This window comes from Betta splendens, chromosome 10, assembly GCF_900634795.4.
Source record: "Betta splendens chromosome 10, fBetSpl5.4, whole genome shotgun sequence".
Taxonomy (NCBI): Eukaryota; Metazoa; Chordata; class Actinopteri; order Anabantiformes; family Osphronemidae; genus Betta; species Betta splendens.
Window position 1 is genome coordinate 14,415,840 of NC_040890.2, and position 18,850 is coordinate 14,434,689.

General features: G+C 49.2%; 1 protein-coding gene and 1 non-coding gene across 5 annotated transcripts; one reads left to right on the top strand and one right to left on the bottom strand.

Moving 5' to 3' along the window:
• Positions 1-86: 86 nt before the first annotated feature.
• trnav-uac (transfer RNA valine (anticodon UAC)) lies at positions 87-159 on the bottom strand. The gene has a single exon. It is a non-coding gene; the product is annotated as a tRNA-Val (tRNA).
• A 2,343-nt stretch (positions 160-2,502) lies between these two features.
• On the top strand, positions 2,503-18,488 carry bcorl1 (BCL6 corepressor-like 1). 4 transcript variants are annotated; one of them, XM_029165358.3, is made up of 12 exons: positions 2,503-2,759; positions 8,724-8,804; positions 8,898-11,441; positions 11,689-11,782; positions 12,132-12,608; positions 14,000-14,184; positions 14,433-14,699; positions 14,784-14,950; positions 15,045-15,190; positions 16,054-16,131; positions 16,272-16,443; positions 16,683-18,488. In XM_029165358.3, the coding sequence occupies exons 2-12, from the start codon at positions 8,799-8,801 to the stop codon at positions 17,068-17,070; spliced, it is 4,524 nt and encodes a 1,507-aa protein (XP_029021191.1). In that variant the 5' UTR covers positions 2,503-2,759; positions 8,724-8,798; the 3' UTR covers positions 17,071-18,488. The 4 variants fall into 4 exon arrangements, with proteins under 4 accessions (XP_029021191.1, XP_055368221.1, XP_029021192.1 ...); XM_055512246.1 differs by lacking the exon at positions 2,503-2,759 and adding an exon at positions 2,964-3,416; XM_029165359.3 differs by lacking the exon at positions 2,503-2,759 and adding an exon at positions 3,501-4,189.
• The last annotated feature ends 362 nt before the right edge of the window (positions 18,489-18,850 follow it).

Sequence of the window (18,850 nt, forward strand, 5' to 3'; positions counted from 1 at the left end):
TGTGAGGTTGTATTTTACGAATGTTGTGCAATTCTCCACTCTCTTTCCTCTTTTTGTCTTTCAATCTTCACGTCAGAAAAACAACTTGGTTCCACTGGGGCTCGAACCCAGGACCTTCTGCGTGTAAAGCAGACGTGATAACCGCTACACTATGGAACCAGACGATCGCCTACAGTCGATATCATCGCTTAAGAAGTGTCTTAGCACATGACGCTGTATCGTTTCATTAAGTGTTGTCACCGCGATGTGATGCAAGGACAACGCCGACATCCAGCGCCTTCCTGGCTTTCTCTCTGCTTCGTGGCTACAGGCCACAGCCGAGCTCTGCTTCCGCGTCCCTTCCGTTCCTCCGCGCTGCGTCTCGGCAGCTGCTGGCTGCGCGTCGAGCTTCCTCCGGATGTCACCGCTTTATGGCCGCTCGCGCGGCTCCGTAGCAGGCGGGTGGCCGAGCTGGGTCCCGCCGCGTCCGCGGGTCCAGCGTGGGCTACAACACGGCGACACTCGCAGAGCAAGTGCTTTGGGAAACGTGGGCTTTCGACCACGCGGCCGAGTGCAACGTGTCGCTCCGTGGGTCAGACACCGATGCATCGAGCAGCTTGTGTGAACGTGACAGATGTGCTGTAAAAACATCCCACATGATGATCAGAGATTTACCAAGATATGTTTTAAATAGATGCATCAACATCTGCAAGGCCCTGTTTCCCACATGTTCTACTACAGCTTCCACGTCTGCACTCATAGAACCAGTTTATCATAATGGAACTATTTGTGCATGTTTTTAATTTCGATCTACTATATGATGAAACGTTGCCATTAAGCCTGTTCTGTAGAGTCTAAAATAGAGTCTTTGGGGTCTAAAATCTCTCTGTTGCCGTTTTCCGGGGACCAAGTCAGTTTTTACACCAGCGAGTTTGTTCTTCACGCGCCTCTCCTCGATTTGCCCGCCTTCAGCATCGTCCTTCCATTTTTAGCCCCTCTGACTCCAGCCCTCCTGCCTCCCCAGTCAGCGGGCGAAAGGGGGCCGCGAGGCTGCGTCGGGGAGAAGCGTGGGGATGGCGGCTGCATCTGTTTATCGTGTGGGGTACAATGGCACACCTTGAGACGCAGCCAGAGCCCGCGTTCTCGCTGGTCCTGGCGCACACGCAGCAGGCCGGAATTAATGGAGGAGGCACATTCATATGTGGGCAGGGTAAAAATTAAACAGGCTAGATCTGTTTTCCACGGGCTCCAAATTCAACATACTGTACAATATGTGGATGTGATAGTAGAAAGCATAACTAGTCTGATAATTTAGTATTAAAACAATGAGAGTCGGCTGTGGGTCAAACAACAATTAGGCTTCGTGTCTTGTATTATACACTGATCATATCTCTATTCTTGGCACGGTCAGTGAGCATAGAATGAACTCTGTTGTGGGTGCGAATGGGTTTGTGGGGATTTCGTCAGTAATGGCAGAGAGACCCACGCAATCTGCTCCAGAAACAGTCCAGAAGCAACAAACCTTTAGAGGCAAAATGAGATACTTAAACGACATGGTAATATAATCAAATTGGAGTGTTTTTTTCTACCATTTTCTAAAAAAACTGCACTGTTTCTACTTGCTGTTGCTGCCACTGTGTTTTAATTTGCATTTGTGTGTAGCGATAGTCACACACGCCTCCCAGGCAACTCCTCAACTTTCTACGCTCACATCCTCTGCAGGTTTCAGCCCATTCAAACGGCTCTTAACACCTTTAGAACTTGTATTGTTAAAATAAACAAATTAAACGTTGCCAAATCCCAATATTGAGTGGATGACAATTCACTGTTCCACTGTATTCTGTGGTACCACTCCGCTGTTCTTTTGTTAAACACGAGTCGACCTTAACGGCGCCGGTCATTGAAAGCAACACTATGTGATGTGCTTTCAGATGCATGCGTTTAAGACACGGCCTGCCTGAGGTTCGGCCTTTGTCCACATCCTCCGTGCTGTAATTGTACTTCTAGAAAGTCTGCTTCACCTGTTGCCAAGAGAACAAAGACTTGCTGGCGATGCCTTTATGCTCAGCACGACTTCCCCTCTTTTCTACCTTTACTGCAGGTTAATCTTTATTCCCAACTGCTGCCACTGCTTGAAAACGGCACCTGTACACGTTCTTCACACAGGAAGTGAAGAGGGGAGGTTGAGTCCTGTCCAAAGCTTCCTGTCAGTGAACTCACACACAGCCTGTGGTGCATGTTGATTATTTTATCATTTTAATTTAAACCCGGGTCAAGCATTTCCACATCCAGACATTTTTACTTTCTATTCCAAACTGAAGCCGTGTGTTTTTTTAGCCCCCTCTGACACTTCGGGGCCCTGCGTGGACGTGGAAAAACAGCAACGGAGGCGCCATTCAGCGTTAATTCCACGCCCTTCGGGGGCAATGCGAGTCTTTATTGAATTTAAAGCAACGCAAAGTCGAGACGCGCCGTTTATGTGACTCCAGCGGAGCCCACTGCAATTAAAGATTCAAGCCCAGCGAGCAGCGGTCTGCTTGTTATTCACCTGTAGGGCTTTACCCGGCGTTAGGACCCAGGGTGCGCGATTTTCATCTCCAGCTGCTGCAGACCGAAAACTGGCAATAAGGGAAGATCGCGAGGACAAGCCAATATAGCATACTGTGTCCATTCTACTTCCAAATCACATCCCCGGCCCGGCACGGACGCCTGTGCGGAGACAACAATAGCTTGTTGCGTTGTGTGCAGGCTTTGTGGCGGTCGACGGCTCAGAGCGCAAGGTAAGACGGCGCAATACCACGCGATTACTAATAACAAAGGCGTTACGGGCGAGCAGGGGGCATTAAAGGGGGCATTGCACAACGCTATCGAGGGCGAGGGAAACTCTGCCAAACTTTGACCTGGATATCCGTATTTTCGAGTTGCCGCCGCCGCCGCCTCGCCGGAGCCCGTGTCGCCTCGCTTTTATCCCACGGCGCTATGTAGGTTCGTGTCACATGCGCGGGGAGCCAAGTTGGGTGTCGAGATGACACAGCCCACGCGAGTCCGCCGTCCGCGCGCGGCGGCGGCGGCGGCGGCGGCTGTGGATGCGGTCGCCGCTCCAACTGTATTGGAAGTGATGCATTTTCGAGGCGATGCGTGCGAAAGCGTCGCGCGGACGCCGCTCGAACCTGGCAAACGAGCACATCACCCCTGATGCTCCTGCGCCTGGCTGCCACCCCCCTTCGTTTGTTGTAGAATAATTCATTACTTCTACCAAGATGGAAGAATAATGCGCTTGATTTTCCCCGGTCCATCCCCCCTCCGTCTTCCCACCCTCGACGTCCGGCACTGACCAGGTGAACCACGAACTTAGACGGGACATCCTCGTCGCTGGAAACCATGGCGGCCTAAATAGGGTCGATAATCTCCAATATGACTCACGCATAGATGACCATGTATGTATGTATGTACGTGTGCCCACTTTGAAGACGGCACACTTCACACAAAAAACGCAGGCCTTCGAAATAAACAACGTGCCTTGATCTGTGCTATCGCAGTTAACGCAACGCATGTGCGGAATACCACATCGCCGCTCGAGGGATCTACGGTCGCACGCCTCATAAGTTTTCCGCTCACAGCTTCAGACGTCTGACGCGGCGTCTGTGAAGCGAACTCGCCTATAATTGGCGAAGCCGCGAGCCGCCGGCCACTACCGGGATAGCTCGTGCGCGGTCGCCGAGGTCCCCGGGTTACCCCGGCTCCGGCACAATGCGATGTGTCCGCCGGCGACTTTCGCGCAGGACCCGCTCGCGTCCGCGCCGGTGCCTTTCGGCTTCCGCGGCTTCACGTCTTTCTGGCCATCTGTCAGCGATGCGGCCGCCCGCACGCGGCCATTACTGAGCGAGCGGCGCAGGGGGCAGGTTGGCGGCTCCCGCACGCCGATCCGCTGCGCGATAGCGGCGACTGCGAAGTAGTTTTCCGGCCGCTCGGCTCTCGCCTGGATGCACTCGGCCGTCGTCCCCGCGCCTCCTCGGCGGCCGGAGACGACGCGGATCGCGCGCGGTTGTAAACAAACTCTCGCCGTAGCGCGACGGCCGTGCACGTATGCTGTGTGTGTGAGTGCACGGTTATTTCCTCACCGCCACGCGTGTTGAGAAAAGTAGGAAATCTATTGGGCTAGAAGAGGACCCCCTGCGAACGGCAGGCCTGCACCGCTTTCAGTATCCAGGTAAGACAAGTGGCCTAATTACAGCCAGCAACCTGTGCTGCTTAACCACGGAGCCAAAGTGTGATTATGGAGACGGGGGCTGGTTCATCTTGGAGGAGACTCGGCTCCCCAGAGTGTGTGTGTGGGTGCTTCAAACTTTTACCTGTGTGCGACTGGCAGTTGCAGGTGTGTTGTCATTCGCCACATGGGCGTCGTTGTTTCACAGCAGTGGGGGTACTTTAAAAAGTTGAAAATAAGTGGAAGTTAAATTGAAAAAAAAATATGAGTTTGATTCATTCCAGGAGAGTTTCCTGCTGCATCCAGCCGCTCTTCTCCTCTAACCACCCACTTTATTTGGGAAGCGTAAAGGTTTCAATGGCCTAACTGGCTTTGATTGAAATTTTAAATTTGCAGAGCTTCTGTGTTTTTGTCATTAGATTCTAGTTCAGCTGTGAATGAATCCAGTTAAAACCTGATGTAATTATAACAGGAAATGATTTTGACACCACACCGCAAGATGCAAGGGGCAGTGAGCTTAAGATGCGTTGCAGAATTAGTGGCCGTCTCTTTGTTGTCAGTCATCGCCACGATCCGCTTTTCGCTGTCAGGACCATGTGAGAGAAGACTTGTCTGTTTGTTGGCGTTTGGAATTGACTCTAACGTTTCAGTATTTGTGTTGAAGGACAGGAGGCACTGACGAGATAACAATCCCCACTCTGCAGATTCCTGATATCGCTTTTAGTCTGTAAAACAATGTGGGAAATGGTTCATTTAATATAGCGAGGCCACAACTGTTCAAAGCCACCGTGTACTGTTTATTTCCAGGGCTTCTCACACCAGTGAACAGATGGAGGTCAGTGTTGGGGCCCCTGCTTTCGACTCCAGTGAACTTATATATTGCACTGATGCAAATTTAACAAAACTTTATGCAAAATAAGGTGTTTCACGTGATTATGGATTTTTAAAATCTGTACAAAGCCCAGTGGGACTGGCTCTGGTGCCCCTCCATCTTCTCCCAGCTCCTCCATCAGTCTGCAGCCTACAGCATGCGTCCGGAGAGCCTTTAACACCCAGAGCCCTGCTTCCTCCTGTTTATTCCCCTGCAACCGACCCAAACCTCTCCCACTCTGTCTTTTTTTTAAATAATTTTTATTCTTTAGCAGTGCCGCTCCGCAGTCATCACCCGCTGCTCTGTTAATTGACCCGGCTGACACTCAGACGCACACGCGGGTTCAGTGATACTCGGAGCCGCCTTTGCTTAAACAAATACAGTTCATTACTTCGTTAGCCCGATAAGCCTTTTCAGTTTAGCGCACCGTTACACTCTTTGGTCGCGATCCCCCATTCCCCTTGAGCGGCTGGAGCCCGCGTTGCATGCCGGTACCTGCAGTCCCCACCCCTCCCAGCCTCTCCAGCGTCTAATCCTGGGCGTGGATAGGCGCGCACTACATCTCCCATGCTGTCGCCGCGCACCCTTCTGCCCCTCGCTCGCTCACTCTCTCTCCCACCAGACTGGAGGCTGGAGATACGGAACGGACTGTCTTGGCGACCCCCCTCCAGCCCTCCCCTCCTCCTCCCTCCCTCCCTCACTCCCGCCCCCCCCCCCCGGACTTTGAGAACCGAAAACCGTCGAGATTAGTGAGCAGCCGCGGACGGCAGAGGCGAAAGGCTGGTCACCGCCGTACCCGAGTCGTGCCTGTACGTCGTTCACATGCCATCTGGACGAGCGGGTTCGTAACTGTTTGTGTCATTACACATCTTTTATCTCGGCTGCCGATTAGCGGAGGAATTATTCAATATTCCGAGGAGAGCGGGGGATAGAGAGAGTCCCGGAGCTCGGCGGGTCGGGGGGCTCGCTGAACGCTCTTCGCCGCCGAAGTGGCTCGGTCGGTCCGCCGAAGGGCCGACGCGGGAGCTGCGAACGTTCGTTCGGCCGGGGGTAAATAACAGTAGCCTGCCTCGACGCGCGAGGCACCGGGAGGAGCGCGAGGGGCTTCGCGGAGACTCCGCTGCGCAGAGCCGGGGAGCCGAGGAGCTACCCCGCGGCGGCGGCGGCGGCGGCAAAAGGTGGCCAGCGGAGTTCAGACACAATGTTTGTCACGGCCACTCCGGCGGCGCCGGCCGTGGAATGGAATAAGTTGTGTGGCCCAGCCCTCGGGCAGTTCATCCGGTCACTTTTCCCTCCGTATTTGCGTGTAACTCATCGCAGCTTCTGTGTTTGCACCTTTGTGTGTGTGTGTGTGTGTGTGTGTGTGTGTGTGTGTGTGTGCGCGTGTCTTTGTACGGGCGTCCAGCGGCGCGCTGCACGCGGGGCTGCGCGACGACACGGGATGACGGTCCGGAGTTTTGTTTGCTCGCGTCGCCGCTCTTTGTCCGGGCGCCTTGTTTTGCCTTGATGTGGACTCACCTTATCAGGCGGGGACGTGTGACAGCGTCGCCACATTGCGAGCCCCCGACGCAGCCGCTCGCAGGAGGGAGTTTCTCTGGTCACTTGCAGTAAATCCCCCCCCCTCACACATCCCCCCTCTCTCTCTCCCTCCCTCCCTCTCCCTCTCTCTCTCTTTTCCCACACGAAGACCAGCTGCGCGTTGTGTTTGTGTGCAGATGCACCGATCACCTGAGAGCCGGATGCCATTCTCTCGTGATGGTGACTGCTCGCCATCTCCAGCCAGCGCGAGCGAGCGAGCGAGCGAGCGAGCGAGCGAGCGCGAGCTCTCCGGAGTTGTTGCGTGCTGATGCTGGTATTATAGAAACGCGTCCCGGTGCCCGCTGCGTGCATGTGCTCTTTTATTGTCCACTTTTCAGATGTGACATTGGGACGTGTGCGGAGGGGCTGACTCGCCCCCTCCCTCCCCTCCCCTCCCTCCCAGAGGTGATGTCAGGCTCGAGTTTGTTTCCGTCTCAGCGCTGCTGCATACGTTTATTGGCGTCCATCGGGGCGAGCGGATTCAAACCAGACCGCGTACGAAGACCAACTAGCTGTGAGCAACTGTTGTACGGTAATGAATGCAGACCCTCCTTGCACGGAGCCGTATCTGCATCGCTGGATCCCTTTCAGTCCCCACTCCCTCGCTCGCAGATTCCAGCAGAGATTGGTGTGTCGGTCATTATGTGCATCATCTCCGTGTTTCGTTGACTCCAGAAGGAAGCGTTTCCCATTCCCCCCAAAGCTCTGACATAGATTTTCCTGCCCAGTCTTTTTTTTTTTGGATTCGTCTGATTCACTTGCAGATGCGCTCGCCTGCGCTCACATCTTCCCACATACCGTGGGGCTGCTCTGGCGTGTGTCGCCGGCGCACACGAGAGCGTCTCAAATATTTGTTTTGATATGACATCAGGCTGGATCATCTCTTCAATTATTACTATTAATAATGGGTGCTGTCTGCTGTGCATGTGAGTTAATGGAATGGTGGGATGTCACGTCTAATTTCACATAAGCCTAACGAGCACTAAAGGAGTCCCACCTGAAATCTGAGGGGGACACTGGGCTGTAATCAAACATTTACCTGTACAGCCACAGATAATCCAGGTAACAATCACTGGAGTGCACGGCTTAATCATCTAGGAGCAGGCTGCCACTCACTAATGTAAGATCATTGGCGAAGTCACAGCTGATTGGATGGATCAGTGAATAGGCCTACCAGCGACAGCCCGGGGCCCCCGGGGGTCACGGCCCCCTCTGAGCAATACCCTAGTTTGGACGTGAATGCGCTAAGCATTTCTGGTCAGGAAAATCGCTGGGCTCAGTTGAAACCCGGGTGTGTCCCAACTGTAGTTTGATTTTTCCTGACCCTTTTAATATAGACAATCTGCTGATACAGAGCATAGTACTAAATGTTTTTATATGTTGTCCACCTTAGTACAGCTTCGTGTTGCATATTTAATCCACAGTAAACATACATTACAATTACTGACATGTGAAGTTCACATATGCTCAAATATTTTTGTTTCTTATGGTTCTTTGAATTGACATATTTGACCATCGCTGTGCAAAAGGATTCACAAGTTTTTAAAGCTGTTCCTCATTCAGCGAAAGGAGACGTTGGCCTTGTTTCTGCTCCAGTGTGAACCCAGAAACCACATTTAAGATGGATGGGAACGGTAGCGCAGAGAAACATGCAGCACATGTGACGGCAGTGACTGGTTCTTCTGGTCTTTGTTGGGAGGCCGTCGGCTCATGATTTCCCCATTTTGTAACTGACACATTAAGTCTCATTTCACCCACTGAATAGTCTCATCTCCACTAAAGACAATTCACATTCTGGATCGATGAGCTCTGACAAATTGCTCCCACTGTGCAAACAACTAAAACCAAAGGGAACAACAAAACCAATACGTTCCTCAGTGCACCATACTTCTCTACTAATTTAAATGATGTGCTGAGGAAATTGTTAATATATGGGCTCTCATCTCAAAGAAAGGAAGTTTTCAATCTCTGTTTACTCCAAATCCACCGCTGTCGCATAGACTCTCCCGGGCCTCATTCCTTCATAAAAGATGAAATGATATTCATTTAATAGTGATAGCATTAAGTGCTCTTCTCTTTATTTTGCAGGGTATCGCTGTATTTACGGAAAACTCACCCGACTGACTCAGCTACCCAGAGGCATGTTGTGTTGAAGAAACACCTATGCAGGTAATTGTTTTTTATTGCAGTAAGATGTTAGATTATACATTCTTTCCTCTTATCTAATTATCACTGGCCTCATGAACTTCTCTTATTACTCAGGTGGATCCTACACTAATGAATGTAGGGGATGGAGGCACGGTGAGCAGAGAGATCAGTGCTCCAAATAAAGCGTCCACTATTATGGTGGGAAATCCCCCCCAGACGCTCCCCCCTGAGTTTAGAGGAGATGTTACCCTCAGTCAGCAAAACAAGACCACTCCAACGACGGACTGTAAGACAGCGAAAACCTGCCTGGACACTAGCAATTACAACCACAGCCCGGAGCTTTCTTCACCCCAGCAGCCCAACAATGCGCCGATGTCCAGCTCAGCAGTCGCCAGTTCAGAGAAAAGAGCAGACAAAAGGGCAGAGGCCTCTAAACTCAAGGGCGATGGGGTTGGGGTGTTCCCCGCTCCCCAGTGGTCCAGTGGCGTAAAAGCCAGCCGGGACGACTCACTCAACCCGTGTCACAACTCCGTGGCCTCCAGTAAGAAGACACATCCTCAAACGCAATCTGTGCAAAGTGTTTCGTCGGGGTATCAGTGCTCCGCTATGTTCAAACCAGCCCAGCCTGTGGCCTTCCTTCCCCCCACAAATTTTTCCTCTCCACTTTGTAAAATCACTCTTCCACCAGCATTGGGTCAGATTGCAGCCCTGAGAGAAGCCACGGCTAGTCAGTTTCAGAAGGAAATCCAGTCGCAAAGCTCAGGTGTCGGAGGAGCACACCTCATGCGGACCTATCCCTATCCGTTCTCTGTGGGCCGGACTCCAGCGGGAGAGAAGAAAGCGGGCACGTCGAGCTCCAAGCTAAAATCTAACCATTCATCAAGCAAAGCTTCCAAACCTGTAGGAGAGCATAAATCCTTAGCATCAGTGGTAGCCTCACCAGCCGTAGCCCTGCCGTTGCAGCATCCGTCATTAACTTCTGCAGCGCCCACCCGCTACACCTTGTCTCCCACTGCTGCCATTTGCTGCGGCTCTGCGCTGGCCAGCATCGCCTCTCAGAGCAGGCTGCTGAACCATGTGGAGAAAGGCAGCGGCGTAGACAAGGCGATCGTGGGCGCTCTTAAAACCACACCTCCGTCGGCTCCAGACGACCACACGGCCGGCTCGGTCGAACCGAGGGACGTCCCTCTTGATTTGTCTGCAAAATCAAAGCGTCCCAAATGCATAAACGACCCTCCAGTTTCCTCGATGGAGCCTCACAATAATGACTTGAATCAAAGAGATTTTTTAAACTCAAAAATGTCCACACCTACAACTTATAACTCAGCCGTGCAATACCCCATCCTACCCAACACCCACAGAAACGGTTCTCATCAGAAACAAATAACCAGGCCTCCAAATCACCAAGTCCCAGATCCCAAACCAAACTGGGGAAAGGGATCGTCACAAGACTCTGTGAAAAGTATCCCGGGAACCTATGTAGGCGTGGCTAGCCCTATTCTGGCTTCAACTCTTTGCGGCAAAGATGGAAAAGGGACTTTTGCAGATGAATTCCAGAGTTTTGCAAAGCAGGAGTTCATATCTATAATTGATCAAGGAGAACATGTGGCCTCCGGAGGAAAGAAGCCATCCTGTCTGATGAAGGGCAACCAACATGCTCATGGTGTCAAGCATGTTAAAAACACCAGCACAGCCATACTAACTAAGAACTGTCCATCTAAAGGAGGCCTAACGACTGTCCTGTCGAACTCGGCTAATACTCAGATTCATCCGAAATCTGGACATGGTAAGACGGCAGTGCCGTACCCCACGGCTGTTCTAAACCCAGCGTGGCAACAGTCGTCTCATCCTCACCATCAAGCCTCATCTGTTCAAAAAAAATCCACGCAAGGATCCCAAAAGACCAAAGGAAACACAGTTGCAGAAGGATCTAAGTTTCAGAGCGCTTGTCACAGCCCGCCCAAACCCGAGGATGATAAGTGGGAGAGAATGAAGTCTCCTCTGTCCAACCTCGCGTCCATTGTGAAGCAGCAGACTCTGGAAACAACAGGTGAGGGGAATGCTCAAGCCTCACCTGTTGCGTCCCGAAAGGATGATGTAAACACAGTCGCTGGGAGTAATGACGCCCAGTCCAAACACACTTTCCAGTATCCATCATATTGGCCTGTGGATAAGTGGCCTGGCGCGGCATCACAAGGGGATTCGAGTCAGAATGTTAAAAGACACGAGAAGGCGTCTTTGGAGAATGATACTGAGACCGTAAAACCTGCGGGACAAACAAAACCCACCGGCCAGGGTCCTCGCAATGCACCAGCCAATGGGAACAGGATGGAGAGCAAACTCGCCCAGGTGCTGGAGGGAGAGGTACCAAAGCAAGAAAGTGGGGCGTCAGACAGTCATCCCAGTGAGAAATTCGAGGGCATGGTGGCGTCTCTTCTCACAGGCCAGTGTGCGGCGGGAGGCGAGAGGTTTGAGAAGAAAGCGAGCGCTACCAAAGAGGAGTCGCCAACCAAAGCGAAAGCGGCTGCCCTCAAAGCGAAGAAAAGCAGCCCCAAAAAGCCTGCGAAGGAGAAGTCGCCAGCTGAGGCTTCAAACAAGGCGACAGGACGGAAACAAGACGCAGAGAACCTGCCAAACAAAGCGTCTTCACAAAAGAAGGTAAGTTCTTTCTAACTACAGGGCTGTTTACTTTGGGACAGTATTCAAGAATCGGTCACTTTTCATAACTCTTAGATCACCTCTAATGAATAGGACGGTTTCCTCTCCCAAGACTAATCTGTGACTGATGATTTTGCTTCCACAGGCTCATTGTGAGTCCGTGACATGCTCTCCATCACCATGAAAGCTTTTTGATCAATAGCATCCTATACGGTGCGCTCACTCTATCCCCTGTGTATTTTAACAGAAGAAACAATGTGCACCTGTGCTGGAGCCAACGCCAATTTCAAGGGACAAGATCAGTCCCAACAAAAGTGAAGAAAGGACCAGCAACAAACCAGGTACAGTCTTTGTTTTATCATTTTCTTCTGGCATTGACTCCAAACTCTGAACGTTGTTGCAGCAGATTCCTGTGATTTCTCTCACCAATCTAATAATGCTTCCCCTTATTTTATGTTAACATGTAGCCTTTTTTCTGTATTCACATTTAAGCAAGTCCACACTTCTCATAGCTTTACCTCTTCAGATAATAGCCTGCAGCCGACTTGAGAATTCTTGTCCATTGTGTGTATTAGGCAGAAAGAAAATGCCTCTCAAAGTGTCTGGATTGCATTTTTATGGCTCTGTGATACCTCCATGCATAGAAACAGTGGTGAGCGTAACAATCCATTGTGATTTAATCTGCTCCAGATATTGGCAGCAGTCCTCTGACCGTCGAGACCCCGGTCTCCCTGAATAGCTCTGATATGTCCAATAAGGACACCGACACTGCAGAGAGCTCGTTCCCAAGACTGAGGCGAGGGCGACGGCGAGCCGATGAGGCCCGACTCGACCTCTGGGGCTTCGCGACACCTTCACCTCCACCTCCGGCCCCACCTCAACAAATGTCTGCTCCCACCACTTCCCCATCTCCCCCTTCCACTCCTGTCCAACCCGCACGCCGTCCAAGAGGGAGACCTCGCTCCACCCCAGCACCCGACCGAGCGTATCCGGTGAAAGGGAAGACGGCCAGCGCAGAGGGCGACTCGCCTCCTCATAAGAAACGCAGACGATGCCGGAGCAAAAAGTATCAGAGCGGGGAATACATTACAGAGAAAGACAAGCTGGAAGATGCAGAGAACCCGGAGGAGTCGGACTCACTGAGACAGGACGGTGGAGCTCCAGCAGGTAAGCAGCTTCTCGCTGGAGGTCGGTAGAGTTAACTGCTCCCAGGTTTTTAATCTGAAATGATCGAGGACATGCTAAATTATAATTTGACATTTTATTGACCAAACAATTAGCGCATATATCAAAAATAATTGGCAAGTGAATTGATCAGTAAAATTTAATTTTCCTTGCGCCTGTTAATAGGGAGATATTTGTTTTATTCATTTTGAATAAACCAAACACCTTTTTCCTCAAAAATCAGCCTGATAAATTGTAATTGATAGCGTTGTTGTTGTAGATTGTTTCAGATCTTTTTTTTAAAATATGTAACAAATGTCATGTGGGCAGAGGCAAATTCTCATATTCTGCTGAAGTAGGTGTATAGTAGATGTCCCTTTTTATAAATCAGGAGATCCTTAATATTCCCTAAGGAATATTGCCCAGTCTCGCTATTTATGTTAATACTATGTAAACCTCTGTCTGTTTATTTCATGGCAAATCAGAGGCACATGTTTGAATCCATGCAATGACGAAAAGCTGAGAGTCTGGGAGGCCTTGCTTTATTCAGATCGGATATATCTGGGTCTTCACTCCAGCAGGTTTGATGTCAAACTGTGCCGTTGCTTGAACAACTGCGATTTCTGAAGACCGTACAAAAGAGTAGTGGATGCTCTGCATGGCACATTTACTAAAAGGAAGCCGTCTACGGTTTGCTCAAGGCCACGCTGATGAGACAGAATGCTGCTGGATGAATGTTTTGTGGACGGATGAGACTTAAATTATGTTGTGTTTATGTTATGTATGTATGTATGTTGTGTTGTGTTTGGTGACAACCTGACTGTGTTCCAGTAAGAACCTGGTCTCATTTGTGAAACATGTTGGTGACAGGATCATGGGTTGGTCCTGGCCTTTGGTACAGCATGGTCTGGTCCAAGTCAGGGAATCTTTCCATCCACCTTTAGATATACAGTGGAATGAAGCTGTATCGGTTCTGTTAGGAGGGAATGGGTTTCAAAACCTCCCCAAGCTTATTTAAAACGCAAATTATTAAGCTGAGTTTTGTAATGTGTTTTTAGTTTCACACTTTCTCGCTAACCATCCTATGTTTCAGGTTGCGTTTATGCATAAACAGAGACATTTCTAATGGGCTCATGGCATCACTGTATAAGGTGTATATGTGAAGGATTTACAGAAATGTGTCAGACTGGGGCGTAGGATTGAAAAAAGTAGAGCAGAGTAGATGAAACATAGAGATTACCCTGTTTTGGCAGATAAGATGGATAAGCCAAAAGTCATTGGTGGAAGGAGGAAGTACCGGCCTGTGTGATGTTGCCAATAAACACCACCTAAATTACGCTCCAGTAACACATTTTGGTTGTGGGCCTAATGTCTGGTCCGATTTGTCACTGCAGATCCACAGATAGAGCGCTCTCCGAGTCCCATTGCCTCCAGTCCAGAACCAGTGCAGAGACCGTCGGTAACTCGCTCAGGAACAGCCCGGTACCACGAGAGCGAGGCGTCGCCGGAGAGCGGTGACAAGCCTTCAGGGAAGAGAAAGTTCAAAAGCAAGCACCTGAGTGACAGCTATGAGCAGAAGGTAAGTCACTCGCTGACGCTGCTTCATTTTGAACGGTAGAGGGTTAAAAAAACATGCTAGGTTACAGTAATGTATGAGCTTACAGTGCCCCCCTGTGGCTGTGTTTGTCTCACTTAAGAACACATGCGATTCCACAGCACGTGTTTTTGATAAGCGGAGCCTGGTACCTAGAATATCCCAGAAGCTGGCGTTGCATTATGAAAGAGTCCCTTTCACACATTGCCCTGACCAATAAATCTGCATTTCAGGTGAAGTCCAAACGGAGCAGTCTGGGCAAGCGTGTCGCCCCACTTGCCCTGGACGAGGCTTGTGCCGATGTAAAAAGACCAGAAAGCCCTCCACCCGCTCCAAAGGGTTTGCCTTCACCCCCGAACAATAAGAAAGGCTCATCTGGAAGACACAGCGTCCCAGACTCTACTCCGAAAATACCTGTTCCTCCAGAGGTGCGGCGACTAATTGTCAATAAAAATGCTGGGGAGACCTTGTTGCAGCGTGCGGCCCGACTGGGCTATCAGGTAAAATGCCACATTTTCCTAATGTTAGTCAAGATGTGGAAATGGGGCATTCTACCTTACTACTTACCTAACTTCTCTTTGCAGGACGTAGTCCAGTACTGTCTGGAAAAAGATATCAGGGAGGTCAATCGCCGCGACAACGCTGGTTACACTGCTCTCCATGAGGCGTCCTCTCGAGGTTGGCCTCAGATTGTCCAGATGCTGCTGAAACACGGTGCCGACGTCAACTGTAGCGCCCAGGATGGAACACGGTAACTTCACTTCACTCCCGAAGTTCAAAATCTACAAAGTTGTGCAGCAGACGAAAGACAATTGTGCCATGTTGGTTTGTTGGTTTGTTCTTAGGCCTCTCCACGATGCAGTAGCAAGCGATAATCTTCCAATCGTCTGGTTACTTCTAAACCACGGGGCAGATCCGACGCTGGCCACATACTCTGGACACACGCCTGTCAAACTGGCACACAGTCAAAGCATGAAGACCTTCCTCACAGGTAGCTCCTGCTCTTAGTTCGCTTCCATTCATAGAACCTCCACTGCATAAATAGAAACATTACCAAATTGTTGGAGCGTTATTTTCCTTCAGGCTAAATTAAGGGTTATGTCAACAAATACTTTAATTAAATAAACAGTTATAATGATGTTAATTAAAATAAGATGTAAAAATACATAATGGTGGTAGTTTTTGCCAAGTTTAGTTAGTCATTAAGTTGTGTGTTAACACATTAATAACCTCTGCCCACTCCCACTACATTACATTTGGCAAAGTGAGCAATAAACACTGTGTAGTTTGCAGCATATTTGTGAAAACACTCCCAAATCTTGTCTCCACAGAGGGTTTGACAGTAACTGTTTGCTCTTTGAGTTGTGACTCAGACTCTTTTGTTGTCTTCCATCTGAATCACGTTATCCCTCATTGTTTCATAGCATTTCAATGCTATGAAACAAAATGTTTTTAGATACCTTTAGAAAATAAGTTGAGGCTGCAAAGTAAGTCAGATGTTGAGTGTTGTTGAGAGGTTGTCAGTGCTGAAACCTCCAGAGCTCCCCAGTTAACCTTTAATCAGAGACTCCATGTCGTCTTTTAAATAGCTTTAAATAACTTTGTAAGTCACTGATTGATAAAAAGGCCATTATTCAATTAATTAAATATAGCTGCTCAGAATTTTTGTCGTCACAATTTTGCTTATTAACACGAGTAAAATGATTACTTACAGGTCGGTCAAAATCTCGTTAGGGACTTTTTTCCTTTGCTTTGTATGTGTTGCACAAAAACAGAAAATAGGAAAAAGGAAAATACAAACTTAGACCCTCCACACATTGTACTTTCTATCTAACACTTACCTGTTTGTGTCAGAATATTTTACAGACCTCGAAGGCCGAAATGAACAGAATCCTAGTTTACCCTGGGATTTCTACAGCAGCTCCCTGTTTGGTAAGACCCGTCTCCTTCCTCCTTGTGGAGTCGTGGGGTGGTTGGTACGAGTGGACCGTCCACTAGAGGGCGTCTCAGCACAGTGTAATAGAGCCGAGTCCCCTCCTCCTCTTCTCATCTCGCTGCACTTTTTTTCACAGAGACTGACCAGGAGCCGTGCTGGGACTTCCTGCTGTCGGAGCAGAATCAGGAGCTGGAGGAGAACGCGACCGGGCCGACGGAGCGCGACTCGGACAGAGACTGCCTTTTATTTGAGTTTTCCGACGAGCCTCTCCTACCGTGCTATCATGTTCAGGTGTCATTAACACAGGGGTGAGTCCAGATTTAATATTGCTGGTGAGGCAGGCACAAGATATTAAGTAATTATGGTAATTGCTAGTAATTATTTAATCATTGAGACGATCAAGGACCTAAAAAATCAGCCACAAAGGCTGCCTGAAAAAATATTCGATTTATGCACGATCAAAGGTTAATTGATGAAAAACTATCACACCTTACAGCAGCCAGAGCAGATGTTAGAGTAACGTGCCACACTTGTTTCTCTTCATCAGGTTCTGCAACTGGTTCCTCCTGACAGACGTCCTGAAGCGCTTGAAGATGTCAGCACGGATCTTCCGGGCGCGCTACCCCCACATGGAGGTGGTGAGTTTGCCCCGCGCTGAGCTCTGGAGGCAGGTGTCTGTCAGCCAGGTGAGCTCCGCTTTAGCGTCTCCCTACAAAAACAAAAAGGAGGAGAGGGAAGAGGAGGAGGAGCAGGAGGAAGAGGAAGAGGAGGATGAGGACAAGGAGGGACTTGTGGACCTAGTGCGCACTGTACCAGAACTCCAGAGACTACTGGGTTCCTCCATTCACATCCTACATGAAGTCGATGAGGAGGAGGAGGAGGAGGATGAGAAGGAAGAGACGCTAACAAACACAGGGAAGCCCTGCAGCCGATAGCCTCTCTAGCACCGCAAGGACAAGTGTGTCAGCCCGAGTCCTGCAAGCAGCAGCTCTAAGGAAACCCCTCCGTCCGCTGTAAGAAAAGTCATGGGTTTTAACTCCAGCTACACTAATGACTCTGACACTCCACTGATAACCTTTGACCTCACAGAAAGTGATTTAGTGATCACAAGGACCTGCACACGGGGGTGGTCAGTGATAGAAAGCAGCTTTCAGGTTCCTATCTTTAGGTATATTTGAATACATGAGAACTATTGAGCAAACCTTTTATATTGATTATGTATGTACATGGTAGTGTATATGTATATCTTGCCATCAGGGTTAACACATTTGGTTATATAACGGTATTCTTGTGGAACGAGGCAGGTTATGGTTCGGGATCTATGTTTTGGTTTGTTCCTGAGGAAAACTGCTATTTTTCGATGGGAGATAATCCAAGGCTTTTATCCTGGTGAACTCTTGCATAAAGCTAAGACTCTTATGTCAGGATGGCCGTTGGCCCGGGCGTTTCTCTGCGTCGACCTGGAGACCACAGCACATACCCGTCAAACCGAATCCGCCACCCAGCTCAGAGCCTCGTATTCATTTCCGCTCCTCTCCCCTTTTCACTTCACCATCTGTGAGGGATCACTAACGAACGGACCTAGCAGCTTAGGTTGTTTAATTTCCCTCCACATTTCACTAAGTGAGCCCAGACAGGACTGAGCTGTCCCTGCTCACAGCATCAAATGTTTCCTCTCATATTTTCTGTTGGACCTTGAGATTGAGAGCTTGTTTACAGACTTGGACCGATAGTGGTGTTCTCCATTTCCCAGGATGCACTCCTCATGAACTGATCTCCCCAGAACGGATGTCCCAGAGGAGTCCGGAGTCTGAGGAGCTAAAATGCCCTCCTTACTGCAGCCACGACTGTCCCCTGTGGTGTCCCAGTATGGTGTTTCCAGACCCCAGAATGCTTTGTGTTGCAGTGTTTTATTTACACTGTTTGTTGTGCTAATTTAATAGTCATTAATATATTTGACCTCCTGTGTATCTGACAGCCTATCTATGAAACCGTTGCTTTGTATGGTTGGTGCTTCATTTTAAAATGTACTTATTAGGATCCCTTTATTCTGAGATTTTCCTCCCTCATTCGAAAACAGTATTTCTGAAGAGCAAAAGTACAGTTTTATTGTACTGGTGCTAAGATAGATTTTGTGTTGACAATCAATGAAGTTTTGGTTTGAAGTCACAAGCTAATAAAAGATATTTAAGACGAAGAGACTAATGGTGTAAAGAAAGGTATAGTTTAGTTAAAGAAAACGAGACACGGACTGAGGACTAAGAGACTGAGCCATGTGTGAGATCTTGAAAGAGTCTTTTATTTGATTCTTTTATAAGAAAGCAGTAAGAATAAAGCATGATTGTGAATCATAGTTTTATCTTTGCCTGAAGTCAGTGTTGAATCATCCTTTACTGAAAATGATACAATTTGTCCTTTTTAGAGACAAAACGTGAAGAACCTTGAAGAGGATTTACTTGCATGTACTGGAGCTTATGACCGTCTGAGTCAGAGTCAGTGTGAGCCAAGCGTTCCCACATTAATATCAGGTTTTCCTCCACCCTGTGCTCTGGGTCAGATCATATACTTGAGAGCAACTTTCATCACCAGCGAGCTGCTGACATTCACGCTTGCAATTAAGAATGTTTATTTGCTTATGTAAGAATGTAACGGTCCAAAAATTGTGTAACTGCTAAAGTTTCACCTCCACCGAGCAGCTGATAACAACTGTGTGTG

Excerpts from the sequence above, each read along its gene's own strand:
- bcorl1 (XM_029165358.3), top strand. Across the intron at positions 14,185-14,432 it reads GTGACAGCTATGAGCAGAAG|GTGAAGTCCAAACGGAGCAG; the intron begins GTAAGTCACTCG and ends TCTGCATTTCAG. Across the intron at positions 15,191-16,053 it reads CATGAAGACCTTCCTCACAG|AATATTTTACAGACCTCGAA; the intron begins GTAGCTCCTGCT and ends TGTTTGTGTCAG.